Here is a 24,096-nt window from a genome sequence, read left to right on the forward strand (position 1 = left end):
TAATTAAGTTCAAGGTTGCACTAATCCAGCAATTACCCTCCCACCCCCTTTTTTTTAAATGGGAACGTAGGCCTATATTACTTAGTTTATTGCACCAGCCATCATAATGACTTTAATGTCATTTAAAAACTCAATTTTGTACTAGAATGTCCAACACTTGAAGCTCTCCCTGCACTCATGTTTACATAACAAAAACACGTTGACTTTTCAGCTGGCCAGTAACTAGTCTATTTAACACTGAAATGTTTTCTTCTCGTGCAAACGTAATCAGTCAGTCCCCACACAGCCCAATGTTTCCTCCTCCAATCCACAATGGAGCTTCACTCGGAGCTAAGTACACTTGTGGAGAGTTCATCCATCTAAATATTTTAAATTGTGTCTACAAACATCTGGACTTACCGAACACTTATGTAAGATTGTTCTTTATTGATTTCTCATCAGCTTTTAACACTATACAACTTCATTTACTCATTGAAAAGAAGTGTTGAAGATTAGTCCATACATAATACTATGGGCTAATGAATTTTTGACCCAGAGATCGCAGAGGGTTAGGGTAAACAATGTTATATCAAATGAACGCATAGTTAACACAGGGGCGCCCCAGGTGGCTGTAACATCCCCATTGTGGTTCAGTTTGTACACCAATGATTTTCAATCCGATAGTCCTTTTTGCTCCTTCACAAAATTCGCTGATGATGCGGCTCTTCTTGCCCTGCTCTCAGAGAGCTCAGACGTAAATGAGTATTTCAGAGAAATAGAAGACATTGAAAAATACTGTAAAGATAATTTTTATTATTAAATGTAATAAAAAACAACAAAGAAATGATAATCGATTTTCATAGGGAAAAGAAGGAAAATTATATTGTTTTTGTAGCTGGAGAGACTTTTAAAATAGTGCACACCTTTAAATACCTTGGTACTATCCTAGACAATAAACTAAATTTTACTGCAAATACTGATTATATCAGCAAAAAAGGGCAGCAAAGATTATTTTAAGAACAATCTGGTATAAACTTTGTCACATGTAAATTATGAGTGCGTCTGGTGTGAATGTACACTTTGGTTTCTTATAGTTATAATGTTTTTTGTTTGGTGTAATGCACAAATTGTAAGACAAATTTCCATACGGACAATAAAGATTATTATTATTATTATTATTATTACCCACCTACTCCCATTTGTTTTCATCCAACTCAAACAAGTACAAGGTTACAAAGACAGTTTGTGTAGAAACACAAACTGAAAATCGGCCCCCCGACGTGGTCCACCCAGGCAGGTAAAAAGGTAAGTTTCAATATTATCAGAATGAAATTCTATCAAAGACAAATGACAGAAAATAATGGAGAAAAAAAAGGTTAACAGATCTTGTGTGGTGCCCCAGCGGTCCAAAGGATATGTGAAAGTGAATGTGAAGTTAGATGTGAACCTGGCCTAACTGATGTCTTATAATAAATATCTAATGAATCTAGTTGTTTTGTAAAGGGTTAATCTCTTATTCCTCAAGAATAAAACATTTCCGACTTTGGTTAGGTGTTCCACATTTCATATTCCGTATTGCAGTTCACGCGATAATATGAAAAACCACTTATTAATTGTTGTTTTAAATTATGTCTGACCTATATGCATACTAAATAGATTTTTTCTCTTTAAAAAAATAGTAAATATTGTGTGTGTGTGTGTGTAAATATAGTACTTAGTATAACAGAACTTATATAACTTAACAAAACAAATATAGAAAAAAAATTTGACAAAAAATCTACTACCGTTTGCACTATTGTGTTAAAAATATGGTGAATCGCTGTCTCCCCTAATAAAGAGCCATAAGTGTTTGATAATATTAATAGTGAATAGTTGTAAAAGTGGTGTATTTTTATGAAAACACTGCTTGCACAAGTGATTTAAAAAACGGGACGGACGGACGGACACACTATTAATAGCGTCTTTTCCACTTTCGGGGGCCACTAAAAATTAACCCAATCCTGACTAAGACATTTGAAAAAAACAAATATAAACATATGAAGACAGTAATGGGTTACAACTCGAGAAAAAAGGCCGCAGTGTAATTTTTCCTGCTAACAGTTTTTGAGACATGTTAGTCTGTGTCTAGGTAAAAATTGAGCAGGACGAGTGACTTAGTGCTACTTAAACGAAGGACTCAGTTCAAATCCTCGTGTATGTTTTCTATTTTAATTGTTTTGACAGAGTTTGAGACCAGCTAGCATGCTATAGGAGTTACTGGTGTCAGCATCAACCCCAGTTATCTACCACACTCAAACCCGGGCTCTGCTTCTCAGTCTCACCGTAGCTCGGGTGGAAATAGTCGTTACAGGAGACGATTAGGTCAACAGGGAAGCAAAAAGAACATCGTTGGGGTGCCTAAGGACCGAGTCCACTGCATTGGCGGGATGGAAGAAAGCCACAACAAACACTATCCACACACCGTACCCATAAGACATTTGTTATGGCGGACACCTGCACTGCTGATGTGGTACAGAGAAGGAATATAGGGGAGTTTCCCTGATGTGCTCGGCCTTTGGCCTCGTTTCTTATCCGAGCGTTCTGAGATATGAGTGTCATAATTTACATCTGGTTGGATCTTTCCCAGACAGTTGTTAACTCTTTCTCTCCGTAATTATTTACCACATTCTGGTGGAATCAACGCTGGTATCGTCAGTTAGGAGAGAAAGAGTTAAGACAGTCAGATGGAGACAAACTTCCATAGGCCTAGAGTTCCAAGATTCATAGACTCGATTCTTATGACAGTTAGAAAGAAGAAGAAAAAGGACCACACTCAAACATTCAAGTTTGTACGAGAGGTCAAGCTACATCACATAAAAGACCAAAATGAAATCCTTAACAGCAAGTCTATCTAGGACTACATTACAGTAACGGACAAAATGGGTGGAACTTTTTAAGTAGGTTTCCCGCGTCTCTGGAAATGTAATTAAGTTGAAACATGGCGTTAGCAGAATTGATTTCATAGTCAGGGGCGACAACTGCCAAAATTAAACATGCCGAATAGCCGCTGGTGTGTTCGTGTGGGTTGGACATAGCTGGGGAGGGGGGGGGGGAGGAGAAGGGACAAAGACGGATTTCTGGAAAGTCGCCCAAGATGCTGGGGGGGGGGGGGGGGTCACGGGGGGTGTAACTAATCGATAAATAGTGGTTCCATATTCAAGGTCGTTGCTGGCTACTTGATTATCCCAGAGGAAGAAGATTGTTTCTCTCGTCAGTGTCAGCCATGTTTGTCTCGCAGCCTGAATCTTTTCTCTTGCTTTTAAGTTTTATACTTCAACATTCAAATGATTGAATACAAATCAATGAGATAGCTACACACCTTACCAGACAGCATACAATTATACAGCTGCTTCCATTCTTTTGAATATTTATCTTATATATCAAATGATTTTATGATGACCAATGGGTTTCCATGTACGCATGATAACTTTACAAACCCATTCAGTAAACACAACTCTGTCAAAACTCAAAACCAACATGAAAAAAAAAAAGCTTATATTAAGCGTACTTGTATTAATTAGTTTGGATCAGTCATGTAATTAAATTTGTAAAAATCTTGACTAACAATAAAACTGTAATTATAAAAATAAATTTTATAAAAAAAGGGAGCAACCTTAATTCAAACTTATAGGCTAAAGCCTTCTCAGTTTTCTCAAGCCAACGCGTTAACCACTCTGCTAGTGAAGAGTCTATGAACATGGAAGATTTTAAAGTTATCTATTGTTTCTATTTCATGTTTGTGTTCACTAAGTCTGAGACGGCGGCCTAATATAAAGGGGATTCAGCTTATATCACCATTTCAGTCAAGTACTATTTCTTTATCTTGTTTACTCTTTCTCTCCGTAATTACTTACCACATTCTGGTGGAATCAACGCTGGTATCGTCAGTTAGGAGAGAAAGAGTTAACATACCAAGCAAAGTAATTTATTACCAATAGTTAGTCAACGCAGACTGTTTTATTGATTATTGTGTTGACATATAAAAGAAATAGATGTGCTACATTTCAGCTTGATCCGAGATTGGGTGTAGGAGAACAAAACTTTTGGACAGACACAAAGACAGACAGACATCGTGAATTGATATAAGCATTGTAAAAATTGCAAGACTAGATTAGGATTCGAGCTCAAGCCCTTCATTTAGGCAGCACCCAATCCGATCAATGAAAAGCTAATGTTGCCAAAGTGCAGACTAAAATGAATGAAAGAGTTTGATTGAGAACTGTAGTTTAGAGACCTCGCTGAATGATGTCATTTAGTATATAGTTGCTACTCAATATATATAGTATGGTAAATTACTAAAGTATGTTATAGTTTGGTAAATTACTAAAGTAAAGAAACAAGAAGAAAAGAATACAATCGACTACTTTCGGTGTAACCAGCAATATTTCGTGAAGTCGGCCTATTTGGTGTAATCAGCAAATATTCTCGGTGAAACCAGCCATATATCGTCAAGTGCTTGGCCAAATAATCTCGATGGAACAAGCAATACATCGTCAAGTACTTGGCCTAACATTCTCGGTGTGATCAGCAATACATCATGAAATAAATGGCCAAATATTCCCATTGAAACCAGAAATAGATCATGTAGTTCTTGGTCAAATATTTTAGGCGTAAACAGCAGTACATCACAGTGTGCATGGCCAAATCTATGTTGACACCAGCTAATATAGTTGGTCTAAGAACAATTACGATATACATGAAATGTCGCGGCTAGGGCTTACTAATTGTGCTCGGCCAAGCGTGAAACGGCAACTAATGACCTTTATGGGACCACATCTTCAGGTCAACGCATGACAAATCCACGTTTCTGGGGCCAGGTTAGCCTTCCACGTCACATCGAGTCCTCCTTCTACTCAGGACGTTCATTCATGTACAAGTCTACGACGTTCTCCTTTGTTCAGTTTCTCTCACACCATCATTTCTTCTTCTGCTTCTTCTTTCTCTCTCTCTCTATGCTCTTTTCTTTCTCTCTCTCTCTCTCCATCTTAATAAGTTCCTTCTCTCTTTCACTCTCTCACTCTTCTCTACATTCGTTTTTTTTTCTTACTTTCCATGTTCCTCCCAGCGCAATCAACACCCCCCCTCCTCAGATTATTTCAATTCTTTCTTTTAACATCTTTTCTTTACAGTATGTTTAAATTCTTTTTTTACACATCTTTTCTTTACAGACTTTTTCAACTCTTTCTTTAAACATCTTTTCTTTACAGTATATTTCAACTCTTTCTTTAAACATCTTTTCTTTACAGTATATTTCAACTCTTTCTTTAAACATCTTTTCTTTACAGTATATTTCAACTCTTTCTTTAAACATCTTTTCTTTACAGTATATTTCAACTCTTTCTTTAAACATCTTTTCTTTACAGTATATTTCAACTCTTTCTTTAAACATCTTTTCTTTACAGTATATTTCAACTCTTTCTTTAAACATCTTTTCTTTACAGTATATTTCAACTCTTTCTTTAAACATCTTTTCTTTACAGTATATTTCAACTCTTTCTTTAAACATCTTTTCTTTACAGTATATTTCAACTCTTTCTTTAAACATCTTTTCTTTACAGTATATTTCAACTCTTTCTTTAAACATCTTTTCTTTACAGTATATTTCAACTCTTTCTTTAAATATCTTTTCTTTACAGTATATTTCAACTCTCTCTTTAAATATCTTTTCTTTACGGTATATTTCAACTAACCCTTTTCTTTACAGTATATTTCAATTCTTTCTTTAAACATCTTTTCTTTACGGTATATTTAAATTCTTTTTTTACACATCTTTTCTTTACAGACTATTTCAACTCAACTTTTATCTTATAAATTGCAGACATACTCCAAAAGAGAAGATAATTAAACTCTCTATCTCTCTTTTTAAATATCTTTTCTATTCAAACTTTTCTTCAACTCTCTATTGAAATGTTACTTCCAATAAGTTCAGCTGTGTACTATCTAAATTCGAATCCATGTGTCAAAGTGTATTTTCTGGCCTAATCTCTATGACTATGTATTTACTTGGCAGACTTAAATACTTTTGTCAACTGGTTCACGCGAGCATGCACATAGAACGAGGATTATGTACTATTCTAGACTGCGAACACATTTCATCAGTTTATCATCGAGGGGGGAAATACAAACATTGTAATACTAAAATCTATGTTTCTGAATCCTGTTTTTTAAAGTCCACAGCATTTTCATGGCTACTTCAATGAATAAATCCCAAGAAGTGGCTTCAGTAGATCCATGAACGTGTTTAGTTTGTGGTCACTCACACGTGTCAACTTTGATATCAAGTGAAATACAAAAATTATTGGCCAACATTCTCTACAGAATGAGCAGCTCCCACCCACCCCGGGTTTTTTCCCTTTTCTCGTAACGCGTCGAGTATCAACCTCATAAAGAAAATAAAACATTTTTTAAAAAAATCAAATAAAGCACTTGACATGACTTAAGCCTTCGTTGGCCTGAACACGGTACTCTTATACTTTAAGTAAAATCTAGCAGGCAGCGGACTGGACGAGAAAGAAATGTAAAGTCTTGAAATGAGTGAAGCAGAACATCGTAGGAAGATCTCTGTGCTCCCACGGTCAGAAAGTAAAACGTTTTTTTTTCTCTATAAAACAGCTCATTGCAAGCTTTAAAAACTTTAATCAGATTTGGAAAGGGGGAGGGAGTAGTTTTTAATTTAAATCTTTCCTTTTAATCAATTTATTTGGTAGGAAATTATTTTTTTTAATCTTCAAAAAAGTTTGAAAAAAAAAAAAAAAAAAGTCGCAAAGAGAGAGGATGGGCAGTGATTCTAAGTTCTTTCCTAATACGCCATATGTCCCAGACCAAACAACCCTGAATCTTACCACATCATCATTAACATTCGAACCTTGTAATCCATTGAATGACTTCCATTCATCCATTATATCAAAGCGTTACACCAAGTTACACCCAGAAGACAAGGAAACAGTGCAGATGAAGTCCAACTTTGGACAAGCTCAAAGTTTAAAATTTGATAAGAGACGAAACGCTGAGAAAGTTGAAAGCTGTTGCATTACGATGTAAGCCTGCTCTAAGTCTGGTCTGTACACATCAAGGACCCGAGACTGTACGTCGAGACAGCCGACAGCCAGTTGAAAAGGAAGCTGTTAAGTCCGTGCCATCTACTGGTTGTTGTGAGAGGAATCATGACGTGGCACTCAAAGATGAGCCCCGCTCCAGGGCAAGTCGTCCGTCTACGGGATGGAGTGCAGAATGACTCTAGTGCAGTGTTTCACAAACTTTTTCTTTAACGGAACACATCGCATATTTTAGTATTTAGTGGAACACACTGCTTGTTTTCATAGAGGTTAGTTCGCGTGGTAACCTACAGGTTAATTAATTATTTCAATAGTTCGTGGAACACCCTATTCAGGCCTACTAGTTAATTATTTCAATAGTTCGTGGAACACCCTATTCAGGCCTACTAGTTAATTATTTCAGTAGTTCGTGGAACACCCTATTCAGGCCTACTAGTTAATTATTTCAATAGTTCGTGGAACACCCTATTCAGGCCTACTAGTTAATTATTTCAATAGTTCGTGGAACACCCTATTCAGGCCTACTAGTTAATTATTTCAGTAGTTCGTGGAACACCCTATTCAGGCCTCGCTAGGGTTCCGCGGAACACAGTTTGGGAAACACTGCTGTAGTCACCCAGTGGATCTAAGTCACTGAACACATTATGAACTGTACATCATACAACCCACGCACTGAATGCAGCAGGAGGGAGGTAACTACCACCCACGAACCGAATGTACCCTCAAGTGAACATACCAATCATTTTGTTAAACTTTTTAAAAATATGGCGGAACTATTTTTCTACATTCAGATATCTCTAATAGAACAAGCTAGCGGCGCGTTAAAGTAGGAGGAAGACTGACAAGCGACGTGGGTTCGATTCTTGAATATTCAGAATTATGACTTTAAAAAAAAAAATAAGCTTTTTCCGATTCTGCCCAGCATTTGATGGATGTATAAAGCCGTCAATATTTGTACTTTACCTTTAGAAGAGTAACTTAATCATCAGTGTTTTACAACCATAGTTTAAAGACAGTGTAAACACTGACAAAGATATGCATCTTTACCACTGACTTATGGTGTGATTTACACAACCACTCTGAGGTGAGGTAGCCATTGCGAGCTGGGTTAACATAGGAAATTCAGTCTAGACCCGATGTACCAAGAAAAGGGTGACCCGTCAAAATAGCGCGGACAAAATAGCGCCGACAAAATAGCGCGAAATTTCCCGACAAAATAGCGCAAGACAAAATAGCGCGGACTTATATATGATGTGTATAAAAGTACCGGATTATAAGTAATTTGTATGACTATTGCGAGGACAACAATATTGATCGCCAGAGATGAGACCGCAGAGTGACTCCAAGATTTCGATAGCATAATGGAATGTTAGAGATCGTGTGCAGGACAATCAACCACGAACAAACCATTCAGTGGAGAGATAGTACCATGCATTCAGCTTACTATTGACGGTCATCACCCTAATGTGTACAAGTTAATCTCTCACTTCCTCAGAGAACAAGAGAACACTGGGAACAAGATTCTGAGGTACAATGCTGGAGAACGAAGTAAAGCTGCAAGCAAGACAAAGTACCTCCAGTCCAACTTAACAGACGACTTGAAGCTATATTGCCAATGTACGGAAGCAAGTCATTGATGGAAGTTCTACGTGACATTTCCTACAATCTTTGTGAAAGTTTGTGTGTGTGTATGTGTAAATTTGACAAGTGTCTTTGCGTGTTTTTACAGTACACTTTTATAATGTAAATAAATGCTATATTTTGAAATAATTCATTTTACCTTATTGTGATTTGTGCCTATTTATGTTTTAAGATATCTAAAGTGTTTCCTGCAAAATGACTAAAATATATTTTTTTCTGCGCTATTTTTGTCGGCGCTATTTTGTCGGCGCTATTTTGTCGCCGCTATTTTGTCGGCGCTATTTTGTCCGCGCTATTTTGTCCGCGCTATTTTGACGGGGTACCAAGAAAAGTGATCTGCATCTCCACGAGAACACGAACCCATGTCCACCCCTGCCCCTACATGCGTGAGAACTGTTGTCAACAACGCTGCTCTTTAAAGTTAAAGAAAATCATTTTAAAGTAGCAGTAAAATGGTCCATAAGAAACAACAAAGTCCACAAGAGTCCTAGCTCCGGTAGCAGTAAGTTTTAAGACAACATGCAGGCCCGTCGTCGACACGGGGGAGACAAACAGGAAACTAGTCCTGGCCCCCAACAGATAGGGCCCTTTCACGCTACATGGCGCTCTGAATGGTAGACAATATAGTGCCTCCAGCGTGTCTCTATAAGAAGTCTTGTCTATTCAATGGCGAAGCAATTCATTTGAACTCCGGCTATTTGACGTGTTTGTAACAGACGGCGGTCTTGAATCCATTCAATAACATAATAAATCGTGAAGGTTGCTCAATTATGTGGTATGATATTAAGTTCTCAGATCAACCATACCCTGTTACAAACGCTGCAGTACGGACACAAAAAAATGCAATCTTAAACTTGAGTCTAGCGATCTAGGATCAACGTTACGTATGCACAAGCCATACTATCACTGTAAGGTATAATAGGTTATGTCTTAAGTCTTATCTCTGACGTAGTTAGGCTCAACCTAGAAAATAGAAAGTGAAATGGTAAAGACGCCATTCTTAAAATAAAAGCACTATGAGAGAGCCACTGACATCTTTCTGGAGGGTGCATTAGTGAATTTCACCAAGATCAACGTGTACACAACATCCGGTGCTGCTCCAATCGTTGCCACTTTTAAAATGAGCTCACCAGCATCAAAAGTTTAAAACTAGTGTAGCAGACGATCGGGAAGGACAACTCTGTAAGTAACAAGGATGAGACTGAGCTTTCAATCTTGTAGTTCTTCGGCAAAGACTTTTCAAACAGTAGCATAGATATTCGAAAATATTTTCACCTTAATATGTTTCTCTCACCCACTGCAAGGACTTCACGTTATTCATGTAGCCGTCTATCCAACAAATATCTGAGGCTCATGTCAATGTGACACACTCGTGTAATTAGACATACGTGACATTTTAGTCTCGTCGAATCATTTTGTTTTCTTTCCATAATGCCAGAGCTTCACGTCTGCCAGATTTACAAGTGTGCACTCACGTGATTATATACTCGTTTCCTATTGGTCTAATAATACTACAAATTACCTTCATGGCCAGTTGAAAAGGCGTTTTCTGATAAATACATGTCTAACTGTTTGGTTGAAAATATATTCATTTGAATGTAAGTCCCTACACAATTTGAAATATCTGTCTGAAATCTGCCACTTATATCTGCAAAATGTTATGAAACCTAATAGGACTATGTTACGTGTTAAGACTTAGGTCTGAATGAGTTTCGGAAATATAAATCCCATTTCATCTACAACGAAATTGAACAGTTGAAATTTGACTGTGTAAATACTACAGCCTGACAGCAACTTGCTTTGTATGAAGTGAAGAGACATTTTTTTAAAATACATTTTATTCTGAAGAGACACTCTGTTAAGAAATAGAGGACTACGTATAATGATACCAGTTATAACAAATATAAATCTAAAAATCGTGTCCTTTTCCTCGCCACACAATTGTACTAAATAAGGTGAACATGTATGTTCATAAATCTAGGGCAAGGGGCAAGTTCGTAATAAGAATCAAGAGAACGAGAGGTTGGGCAAAACTTTTCATTCATTGCCAAACAGAAGACATGATCAGAAACACTTAAAAATTTAAGCCCCGAAACACACCTAGATTTATAGAGATGTAGATGTCGATATAATGGACCTAGAGTGACACTGGTATATTCGTATGACTTACGATAAAGTGGAGTGTTCCTGTATTCTAATGTCGAAAATATCATAACGTCTTGGAAGTTTCAACAAGCGTTCAAACATAAATAGGGGCAAAAGAGTACAGGTATAGGGAGAGTTCATACTGAAAAGCTGCACTCTTTAGAATAGGTGGCGTCAAGTTTCATGAATTGTGTGTTTCTGTATGTGTGTGTGTGTGTGTGCGTGCGCCCGAGAGAGAGAGAGAGAGATGAAAAACAAAAGAGAGAGATGAAGAGAGAGAGAGGGAGAGAGGGGAATTATATATTGGGGAAAAAACACATAATAAAAACAGCAAAAAATGCCGTTCCCAAATTAAACGCTCTACAAAGATGTCCCTCGGGCAAGTTGATTCCACGAGTTTTGCGTGGGTATAAACAAAGTGATAAGCAAAGACTGCCTTCACATTATCTCCCCTAGCTGGGGATATGAACCCTTAGGAGAATTTTGGTGTGTACAGCTGGAGGGTCAGCTCTTACTTTCAACATTCAACCATGTCACTACATTGTACCTAAGAGAAGGTTTGGAGTATTTCCATAAATGGAGTCTTATGTGTATCCGGCACACAAAATACGGAAGTCTTGATAAGCTAGGTATTTTAAAAAGATTGTAATAATTTGTATGCAGTTATGTAGCACTTCAGAAACGAATTTCAAACCTCGTCCGCATATAGAAAAAAGTCCTTTGGTCATTTAGTAGGCAACACTGATCAATGCCATTGTTTGGTTGGTAACATTATTTCATTGTAATCATTGTTTGGTTGTAAAGATTGTTTGGTTGTAAAGATTGTTTCGTTGTAAAGATTGTTTCGTTTGTATTTTTTTGTAATTCAAAATCTCTCCAACCTTTTTCATTTACATTTTTCTATTGATTTCAATATATCGCCCTCAACATTTCTTGACATCGCTTGCTCTTCTTTTTTTTTTCTCTCATTAAATGTATATCATAATGTCAACGTGTCTTTGAAATATTGAAGTCAAAATGTAAACAAAGAGCAGATTACTCTGATTTACCTAATGACGAAATTCTACTAAAAGTTTGGAAACAGTGCACCATTTTGTGACTGAAGCTGTGAGGCAATTTAAAAAAAAAGAAGCTTTGTCAAATGTTTCTCACACTATTATCTTCAGCTCCTATTGTCTGTGGTTGTCTAAAACTTAAACACATCTATTTATATGTTTGAGACACTCTGGTGTTTATATGACAATCATGGCTAGCAAGGTGATCGTGACCTCGGAAGCTTTAACTCGGAATCACCATGAGGCCATGCAGACAAAGCATACTAAACATCAAGTGTAAATCTATACAACAGTTACATTACAACTATAAGGTTTTATAGCATTCTTCCTATTAGAGATATAGCCACTTGTACTGTAGACCGTCTGGGACAGTAAAATATGATAAAGTCAATGTGATTTAACTGCAATCAACGTATATACCCAAAAATGTGCTGATATGTATCCAATGTCTTCGTATTTTGTTTTCTAAGAAAATTTAAAGTCTCTAGTTATCATACTTTGATAGTTAAGCAAGATAGAAACCCTCTGAATGGGGCTCGAGTGACTCTGTATCAGGATGGAGGAACACAGTCTGTGACCAAAAGGTTACATAATTGAGACCTTCGGACTAGATAAACATGTCTGAAGAAGGTTTGATCAACATCATGTCACTAAAGATGTCTTCATAAAATAATATGATCTAGATGTTCAGTTAGAGGACTGTAGGCATAACATTACCACAGCCATCAGCCAGATGGAGAAAGAGTTTGTCTTATATACCGCTTATTTATCCTGATGCTACTTTCTGTTTTAATAAGGTGCCGGTATTATGCGTTAACTAGGCACTGCAAATTGTGCATTTAATAGGCACTGGTATTGTGCATTAAACTAAAACAGGAATTAGAAAAAAAATCTTTTCAAGATTAGAACTAGCTATTTCTTGTGACCGAGAATGTGTCTTGACTTTAAAAAAAAATAATAAAAGGTGGATTCTTTATTTTAAAAGTAGCAGATTATAAAAAGAATTACAAAACGTCGCGTAGCAAAAAAAACAAGCTACCTACTATTGTAATGCAGATGCAATATATCAATAGTAATGATGTTATATATCGATATATATTTAAAGCTAATTAAGCTAATTTAATATTTATGTAAATCCGGTGTAACGTTGATGCATAACTGATGTAATATTGACGTACACGTAGTATTAGTGTAAGACTAATGTAATATTGATATTAAAATTAGGTAATTTTGGTGAGGAACTGATGTAATATTGGTGTAAGACTAATGTAATATTGATATTAAAATTAGGTAATTTTGGTGAGGAACTGATGTAATATTGATGTAAGACGTGTTATAATGATGAAATATTGATGTAATATTGATGTACATGTATTACTGAAAAAGTGAACTAGCAGGTGATATCTATCAATTACATGAGCGTCGAGGAAAGAGTGTTTATTTATTTATTTTATAATTATAGATTATGGAAGCCTTGGACAACGTTACAATTTGACGAACACACCACAATTAGACGAACACACCACAATTTGACGAACACATCACAATTTGATAAACACATCACAATTTGATGAACACATCACAATTAAACAAAAACATCACAATTTGACGAACACACCACAATTTGACGAACACATCACAATTTGATAAACACATCACAATTTGATGAACACATCACAATTTGATGAACACATCACAATTAAACGAAAACATCACAATTCGACGAACACATCACAATTTGACAAACACATCACAATTTGACAAACACATCACAATTTGATGAGCACATCACAATTAAACGAACACATCACAATTTGACGAACACATCACAATTTGACGAACACATCACAATTAGACAAACACATCACAATTTGACGAACACATCATATTTTGACGAACACATCATAATTTGACAATGATATCACAATTAGATGAACACATCACAATTAGACGAACACATCAAAATTAGATGAACACATCACAATTTCACGAACACATCATAATTTGACGAACACATCATAATTTGACGAACACATCATATTTTGACGAACACATGTTAATTTGACAAAGATATCACAATTAGATGAACACATCACAATTAGACGAACACATCAAAATTTGATGAACACGTCACAATTTGACGAACAAATCACAATTAGACAAACACATCACAATTAGACGAACACATCACAATTTGACGAACACATCACAATTTGACAAATGAGTTGTACGAAGATATACCCTCCCCCTCCTCTTGGTTTGTCACAGCCCTCCAATGAGAACTGAAAGGCAAGATGTTCATGTCCCTAACGTCTTTAGAAAAGTCTATCTCTTATTACTCTTATTTCTTGAACACCAGCCTGTTTGTTCATGTCTCTTATCAAATTGTTTAGACTACTAAAGAAAGAAAAAAAAAGTTTTTGATCAACTTACAAACGAAGATCTATCTTGTTTCAAAGCGCATGCATCTAGAGAGTTCAATCCTAAGAAGATTTAGTTCAATAAAATAAAACGCCTCTACATCCTGAGTACCCCAGAGCGCTATCCAGTTAAGAATAACACATCCACGCAATCTACGAGAAAGTATACACTGCAAGGGAGGGGCGACCAACAGCCCCTGTAGTATAAGTGGCGCATAAGTCAAACTACTATACGCTCTACCTTTGATAGTCCATGTTTGCAGTCCCCCTCCCCCCCCCCCCCCCACTCCCTCATCACCAGCCCCCCCCCCCCCCCCCCCAGGTTCAATAGGCTTACACTTTAGATAGTCAAGCGAATAAGGTCAAGTCTTTCAGTTACGTCGTCCCCCACCCCCACCCTATTTTTGCTTTGCATATATTGGTGGTCCCAGAGACCCAGTTTTGGCTAGAGAGAGAGAGGGAGACTAAAAAATAAAGGGGGGGGGGATTGCAAGGGAAGGAGGGTGCTACAGGTAGCAGACAGAAAGGGTTGCGAGATCAGGGCGTTATTTCACAAATGCCAACCACGTCAACCATTGCGACGGGTTCGGTCCAAAAGAGACCCTCCTTTGTCCAATGCTTATAGCACAGCCTCTGTTTCAATCCCAAACGTGACGAGGTAGAAGGGAGGCCACTCTGAAATAGATGGATCACAGACGAGAAGAGATCTAGGCTGGAAGAGATACAGATCTAACATTTCATCTCAATTAGACAGCTCTTTCAGCAGAGGTGAACAACAAAAAAAAAATATCGGGGAAGAAAGTAAAAAAAAAAAAAAAAAACCTATCACAAAACAGAACAATTTGTTTCCTTTCTTCTGAATATAAAAAAAAAAAATCCCTTTTGAAGTTCCCATTGCACATTTATTAGAGATTTTCATAACTATAAATAGCGCGCTTTTTTTTTTGGGTGTATCCGGTGTACAAAAAAAAAAGGAAGTGTTTTTGTTTACAGGTATACCATATTTATTTTAGCAATTGTTAGTACTGATAAATCAATTTTTTTTTAAACAATGTCACTACCCCAAGATGGAGAAAAGAGTAATTCTAAATAAGTTATAGTTTTAAAAACGTGATGATTATAAAAAGTATGTCCCAATCAGCTGCCTTTTCATGAGGGCTCGAGAGCGATTAATCGGCACGCTGACTCCATGTAAATAAGTAGGCCTACCAAGTCTATTTTGGAAACAACAGAAGGCTACATCTGACTCCACATCAACTCAGTACCTAGTTTCTAATGCAATCCAACGTATGTACAGTTTATGTACATCTTAGGGAAAAAATAATTATAAGCCACCGGGGCGAAGTGGCAGAGTGGTTAAGCGCTAGGCTTCCAAATCTGGGATCCTTGGTTCAAATCTCTGTAAAGACTGGGATTTTGAATTTCAGAATTTGTAGGGCACCCCTGAGTCCACCCAACTCTAATGGGTACCCACCTTTATGCGGAGAAAGTAAAGGCGGTTGGTCGTTGTGCTGGCCACGTGACACCCTGCTCGTTAAACGTTGACCAAAAAAAAAAAAAAAAAAAACAGATGGCCTTTAACATTATGTTCCCTATTGAATTTTACTACCTTTTTTTTTCTTTAATTGGTCACACCGGGAAAACTCTGGTTTGACCGTTATACTTTTTTGAAGCGTAATATCTAATAATTTAATTTGGTCTCGAGATCTAGACAATTTCTATCTTGAACGTCATCGAGTATTTCCGCATGTATTTCATTCAAGAGTTTCAAGAGTTTCCATTACTAAATACATTTCGCACACTGTCTTCGTTAGGATTTTATTGCACTCAGAGTAGATTTATATAAATTCCCTATAACCGGGAATTTTATCAGAGGGGGGAATCAGGGCGGGATAAAAATGTATTTTTGTATCTATCATTAATTACTTATTAAGAGTAAAGTAATCGCTCTTACAAAAGTTATCCGATTCATAATAGAGGAATTGTCTTTTTTAAAAACAAATTCTTTCTGTTACTTGTTCTTAAAAAAAAAAAAATTTGAAGACCTACTACTGACCTATACAAACTACAACTGAATTTCTGTGAGGCTGAGAACCACTGCCCTATATAAGCTATAGACTTGTTGTGATTTAGATTCCCCTTTAGGCTACACTTGAAGTATTTCAATATAACAGAGGAGCTAGAATGCTTACCTATATATCTCAGTTTACATCAGGTCACAATAGAATGCAGTTGGATGAAAGACTAACACCGCTATTATATCTATTGCAGAATGTTTCGATTCAGACACATTTTAAGTTGGTATTTTACATAATCTATAAACAGGACGTGGGACAAGGTGGCTAAGCAAGGTTTCCGAACCTGAGGTCCTGGGTTCAAATCTCCATAAAGACTGGAATTTTTAGCGCGCCCCTGAGTCCACCCAACTCTAAATGACTTTGGTTGGGGAAAGTCAAGGCAGTTGGTCATTGTGCTAGCCACATAACACCTTGCTTATTAACCGTTGGACAAAGAAACAGATGACCTACCCCCCCCCCCCCAAGACTGATAGCCAACGTTTCAATCCAAGGAATAGTACTTAATGCCGAAGATATAAATTATCTTAGATTGTGTTTCTGAAAGATAAGAAGATTGTGTTTCTGAAAGATAAGATTGTGTTTCTGAAAGATAAGAAGATTTGTGTTTCTGAAAGATAAGAAGATTTGTGTTTCTGAAAGATAAGATGATTGTGTTTCTGAAAGATAAGAAGATTGTGTTTCTGAAAGATAAGATTGTGTTTCTGAAAGATAAGAAGATTTGTGTTTCTGAAAGATAAGATGATTGTGTTTCTGAAAGATAAGAAGATTGTGTTTCTGAAAGATAAGAAGATTGTGTTTCTGAAAGATAAGAAGATTGTGTTTCTGAAAGATAAGAAGATTGTGTTTCTGAAAGATAAGAAGATTGTGTTTCTGAAAGATAAGAAGATTGTGTTTCTGAAAGAAGATTGTGTTTCTGAAAGATAAGAAGATTGTGTTTCTGAAAGAAGATTGTGTTTCTGAAAGATAATATAAAGTAGGACAGTGCCTAAAGGAAAATGAATGAATGCAGTTAAGTAGGTCATAGGTACATAGTCTGATCTCAAGATGGCTGATGTCAACATCTTTCCATTGAGACACAACAATCACTAAGCTAGGTCTGACAACATTAAGGACACTTGAACTGATGAAAGCTTGGGGCATTCAAAGTTTATAAATATAATGGGCTCGACCATTGAACCAGCTGGAGTTCATGACCTCAGTAAGCAATCAATTAGCAAGCCATAGAGTTTCTTTAAAGTGACATACAGTTGTACAAAATTATCCAATGTACACTACACAACAGACACTGCATGATGACATTTATGTCTTTGAGTTGATTATTTAACTTAGCATGTTAGAATCAATGGACACATATTTTTTTAACAGGAGCATATAATCTCACACAGTTCTACAATTAAAGTTGGTTTTATTAAATATATTCATATTGATTACTATAATAAAAAGATATTAGAGATATATTTATATGAACTTGATTAGAAAAATTCTATAACGTAAAGAGTCAAACTATTGCATGGGTCATTGCTGACCATGCTCCAAGTTTTTAATTGATGATGGAGAATATTTATCCTGATGACAGTAATCCTAATTTATTTTCCTTCTATATAAAAACAAGTGTATCTTTAAATCATCTTGATCAAGCACAAAACTTGGGCTCTACTTTCCCTTGTTCAATATCAAACAAAATAATCAACTACCAATGATTAATTGACTAATTGAGTATTGATTCATGTTTTGTTAGGTACAATAAATAATTGTTTGAAGCAGTGATTCCAGGGGTCTACAAAGACTTCCAAGGGGTCTACCAAAGAGAAAAAGTAAATTGGGGGTCTGTGAGATGTCCATGGGGGTCTACAATAGTGGATTTCATTTCAGCAAGTCATGACTTTAAAGCCAAGGCTAACGAGTCCCTCCTGCCCGAAGCTTACTGGTTTAGGCGCCAGTAACTCACCTTTGCCCCTTCTCATGTTAGTGAAAACAGCTCCGCGGGCCCAATATTTGAGCCAAACGTGAAAGATCAAGAAATACACAACAAAATGCTTTTGGCGAACACTTTTTACAATAATACAAAAGGCAAATTAATTAATTAATAGTAAATGTTTGAAGTACTACTTCATAGAACAACAAATTCCTATATGAAACAATATCCGTAGAAACGGATGATGAACATGCAAAAACAAAACATTTCCAATGTGTATGGTGATTCCAGCAATACATATTAATTTGTTATTTTAATTGGTTTAAATTTATGTGTAAAAAGGATAGATCTCTCTAACTTATGGTGTAGCTTTACATTACTTTTCACTCTTCGACTCACTGCAGTTAGAAATTAGTTTAAAAAATTTAATTTGTTTATGAATGTGCAAAAATGCAATATAAGTTAAGCAGGGTTTCTACTAAAAACCAGAAAACATGGGGTCTACAAGACAAAAAAGTTTGGGAACCACTGGTTTAAAGTATCAACTTGATTGAAGAATATGTGAGAAAGAAATAGTGTTAACAATTATTTAAAGGGTCTAAACCCAACAAATTTAGCCATGTCTGTGAATACTGAAGTATACTGAAGTATATTTTGGTTTCAAACAAAATAATTTATTACCAGTAATTAATTGACTAATTGATTACTTTTTAAAAAATTAATCTTGTCTATGTCAAAGAATAATTGTGCAAAGTTTCAACTTGATCCGAGAATGGGTGTGGGAGAAATAACATGTACACACTTTTGACCAGACAGACAGATAGAAAGACAGACAGAGTGAGTTGATATAAGCTTTGTAAAAAAATGGTTGATATATTTATCAAAAAAAGAGTTGTTGGTTTTTAGGCAATAGCTGCTAAATCATTACAATGCAACAACAATACAAGAAAAGAGTATGGGAGATAGAAAAAAAAAAGCCTTTTTTAAATGAGACAAAGTGGTTTATGAGACAGATGTGTCATGTAAAAGCAATAAAAAAAAAAAAGGCACACTGAGAAAGAAAGAACACATCTCGGAGGTTATTGGCATGAAAAAAAAAGTCTGGTGACTTACCTCCAAGACTTGATGAAGCAGTTCCAGAACTGGGTCAAGAAATTCTGACTTAAATGTGTGCACCTCTCCTCCATACTTGCTGGTGAGAACCTCCTTGGCCTGCTTGATGATAGCTGGGGTGGCCCTCCCATACAGGGCTCCCAGTGTGGAGGACAGGATTTCATCAATGTCTAGCACTGAACATGGGCTCTCCTATACAACACAAGAGAAATGTTGAATCAAAGATACACATTGATATTTATTTTGTATATGTTGGGTTGAGATCACAATCTTTGGCTTTTGCTGCTGATAAAATAAAGAACAAATTTTTTTTTCCTGATAAAAGTCTCAATCTCAACACAGAACATGTCATACATGACAACAAGAATTCTTCGGTCTTAAGCTGTATTGAAAAACTCAAGATCAAGAAATAATCATATAGTTTTCCCACTAATATAAACTTTGCTTTAATACATTCTTCCCAATGATAATGTACAATGATAAATGGAAAAATATAATATTCTTAGATTCCTAGTACTCAGTGATTGTTACCTTTGACCCGCCTCAAAAAAAACAAAAAAATAAAAAATGCAAAGATGCTTCATTGTGTAAGGCAAAGTCTGGCAGCATCAGAAAAAGAGCTAGGAGTCTATATAGACCACGACCCCAGTAGCAATGACAACATTCAAGACAATATGAAATGAACATAAAATCAAACAAAATAGTTTCACAGACGCATTCTTCAGTCATGGTCAAGTTCTTAGATGCCTCAGAAGTCTGGAAAATGTAATAGTTTAAACAATGGAGACACTTCAAGTTAGAAAGTATCCAACATGATCAAAGGTCAATTGAACCTTACGTAGACTTCCTCACAGCTGTTGCAAAACAAAAGGTTTAGGTCAAAATACTTCAGACATTGCAAGGATATTATTAACTTTTTTTATTTTCTAGAAACGTGTTTAGTGTGTTTTTAAATGTTTGCATGGAATCAATGTGTTTTTTTCTATTTCATATAGAAGTTAGTTGTTGTTTTTTAATTATTACATCATAAATGAAACTCATTTTTTACAATATCCACACCTGAGGTTAGAAATAAAAATAGTTTGTCCATTTATTCTTTTGGTCAAACATCATAATGTGACTGTTCCAACACTGTCATAATCTGGTTTGAACACAAAAAGTTCCAGATGTGAACAGAATATGTCATTATAATCCACTTGACCTTTGAAAGAAAGTTTTATATTGCTTCCTGTAGACATCCTCATACCCTCACCCACCTTACTCTGGATTGAAGCATAAACTATAAATAATGCTCACTTTTTACCCCCCCCCCCTCCACCAAGTGAAATATGCTGAAGATGTCCTTCAAAACTGCAATCTTCACCAAGAGGCCCAAACAAGACAATGGCCCCAAAACACCCCAATAGAAAGAAAACTATATGGTGAGCTCCCTGATTTGGAAACCACTGAGCAGTTTATCTCATATATTGGTCTAGTCATCTGAACGCTCCAACATAAAAATAGGATTGAGGAAGAAGTCCCCCCCTTTTTTTATGCATAGATATGTCGTTGTATCTTACCATTTTTCCATTAATGCAATATTATTACATGTTTATAATTAAAAATAGTATTACAAATCTGAAAACCTACCATAGTCAGTGAATAAATCTCTTGCAGAAAGATAAAAACAAAGAGAGCAGCTACTTTTAAGATGATGTGAATGCTTGGTGCATGCATTAAACCATTATTATCATCAAAACATTGTTATTAGGTCACAATGTCCAAGAAAATAAAAAAATATGTTTAACCCACATAAACCTCCATGCTAGCTACCCTTACAGAAGTGTACTGTGCAGGAACATGGAATCAATAGAGAGGCAACACAATGTTGTGACAGATGAATTGTCAAGGTGAACCTAATGTTCTAAGTGACACAGTGGGCCTACTGGTGACATATGGTTTCATTCAGCTGGAGGACTATGTTAAATTACTATCAGAAGTTATGGTAACATTTCATTTGGTATTCTCCTACTAACAGATTACTGAACATTTTCTTATGGTTTCATTCAGCAAGAGGACTATGTTAAATTACTCTATCAGAAGTTATTGTAACATTTCATTTGGTATTCTCTTACTAACAGATTACTGAAGATTTTCTTATGGTTTCATTCAGCTGGAGGACTATGTTAAATTACTCTATCAGAAGTTATTGTAACATTTCATTTGGTATTCTCTTACTAACAGATTACTGAAGATTTTCTTATGGTTTCATTCAGCTGGAGGACTATGTTAAATTACTCTATCAGAAGTTATTGTAACATTTCATTTGGTATTCTCTTACTAGCAGATTACTGAAGATTTTCTTATGGTTTCATTCAGCTGGAGGACTATGTTAAATTACTCTATCAGAAGTTATTGTAACATTTCATTTGGTATTCTTCTACTAACAGATTACTGGCGATTTTCTTGCAAATTAAACTATAGTTGTTACTATCAACAAAATACTGTATGTGTTCTACTTCATTGTTGCATTGAATCAATAAGATATATTTGGTGTTAGGAAGATTTTAACAATGTTCATAAGAAATATATGTGTTGTCTATACAATTAAGAATTCAAGTAACATTTAAATTCCCTTGTTGTGCCTATTAAAATTTAATTAACAGCCTTTTCCATAATAAATATAGAATAATAAGTAGTCTTTATTACATTTATTCCTTTGCCAAGTGCCCCAATGCTTCATTTTGCCTTTCTTAAAGTATTTCACAGAAAATTACAAATTAATCTATTAAAATAAATTTACTAGCAATAAAATAAAATTCCATCCAAGTAGTTTAACTTGAAAAAATATGAATGTTAAAAAAATCAATTGAATTTTGTTTTTGTAATTGTTTTTTAAACTAAACTAATTTAAACAAATTAAACTAAGTTATTACTTTTAATTAAGAAAAAAAAAGGAAAAAAAAATATGTTCACTTTTGTAGAATGAAATTTTATAACCTATCAAAGCTATATTGTTCTAGAAAAATATTAAGCTCCATTTTAGTGAATTCATTTTCAAATTATCAATGAAAAATGTATTTATATTTATTTCATATTTAAAGATTTCATTTTAGAGCAATAATTCTAAAATCTCTTTTCTGAAAGAAAAAAAAAAGAGACTATTCACAAAAGTGTCATGAGAAGTGTTGACATTTAATTGTCTCAAGTATCCTATAAGCATGTTTAGACTAAAGACAATTGTGTTTAGATTGAGCTCTGACAAGATTGACTCAAACTCTGCCCTACTTTACCTGAGTGCCACTGAGCCAGTGAGTCTCAAACTCTGCACTTTTTGTTTACTATTTCTTGGCTTTCCTATCAATTGTTGTGTTTTTTTCCTCAAATGTGAGAAAATGAGAAGCTTAAAATTACAAGTTGTTCTTGATTTCAAATAAACCTATCAGAATAAAATAGTTTTTAAATGACTGTAACATCTAAAGTCCTGGTGAATCGCCACAGGTGAAGTACCTACATCACTTCTTGAAACTTTTTGCCTAGCTGTTAATTGGGATGCTCTGTGGATAGTGCACAATGACCAACTGCTTTTACTGGATGGGTGCCTGATAGTATGGTATCTGCTCTGGAATGTAGTCAAGATGGTCATACACACCTTTCAACCCTGCCCGCCCCATCCCCCACCATACAGCGGGAGGTTTATACTAGGATTTAATAATCTTCAAATCTGAGGGAACATCTGACACATGTAAAACAACAAAAACAAACATTTTCATATAAACAAACATTCCAAAACAAAGGTCATGTGAAAAATGGCAATGGATGAGAGAAAGACTTTTTTATCTATTCAATGCTAATTATTTCTATTCTAGTCTCCAAGACGAATCCAGTCTAACAGTTCAGCCATCAGACATGTGCTCTAACCATTCAACCACAAACTTAAATTTAAAAATAAAAAAAAGGAAAGTATATCCATTGCACCGATTTTAATGGAGCCATATGGCGTGATTAGTTAATCAATGACTTAGAAATGGTAGGCATAAAATCTTCAAAATCTAAAAAATCTTAAACATATTAGCCACAAGAAAATATATTTTATTAATTATGAAAAAGTTAATCACCTCTTTTACAAGATTTTTATTTACTAACTAGCTTTTATGTTCCCAAACAGTTCAATAAAACCAATGTCATTTATGCCTAAACAATAAAAAAAAATAACATGTCAACTCTAAATACAATTATAGTCCCAAGTACTGGTTACTTGTGAACACCTGACCTTAACATCATCAGTCCTATAGATCGTAAGGTCTGAAAAGGGGAAATTTACTTGTTCATACATTTATTGAAGTTTTAATGACATAATACTATAAGTTCTAATGATTTTAAGTATATACACATTTAAATCGGTCAGGATGGCTGCCTGGTCGTGCGGTTTGCACGCTGGACTGTCGTTCAGATTTATCGATGGTCCAGGGTTCAAACCCTGCCCGCTCCCATCCCCCGTCGTCCTGCGGGAGGTTTGGACTAGGAAGTAATTATCTTCAACTCTGAAGGAACATCCGAAACATGTAAAACATTTTACAAAACATTTTACATGTAAAACATTTTACAAACAAACAAATGCTGCAAATTATGCATTTTCGAAGATGTTTTTTTTTAAAGAAATGTATCATAAATAGC

The 24,096-nt window shown here is 35.5% G+C and overlaps 1 protein-coding gene across 3 annotated transcripts in view; it reads right to left on the reverse strand.

Moving 5' to 3' along the window:
* The window catches only part of LOC106076280 (pleckstrin homology domain-containing family G member 4B-like), a 129,257-nt gene that overhangs the window by 99,520 nt on the left and 5,641 nt on the right, over positions 1-24,096 (reverse strand). For 2 of the 3 annotated variants that reach the window (XM_056034850.1, XM_056034851.1), the window contains exon 2: positions 19,441-19,632. In XM_056034850.1, the coding sequence (XP_055890825.1) occupies positions 19,441-19,632 (192 nt within the window). Of the gene's footprint in view, positions 1-14,347; positions 14,531-19,440; positions 19,633-24,096 lie in introns of those variants that run through there. The other variant, XM_056034854.1, reaches the window with a different exon arrangement.

This window comes from Biomphalaria glabrata, chromosome 7 (assembly GCF_947242115.1).
Source record: "Biomphalaria glabrata chromosome 7, xgBioGlab47.1, whole genome shotgun sequence".
In the NCBI taxonomy this organism is placed as follows: Eukaryota; Metazoa; Mollusca; class Gastropoda; family Planorbidae; genus Biomphalaria; species Biomphalaria glabrata.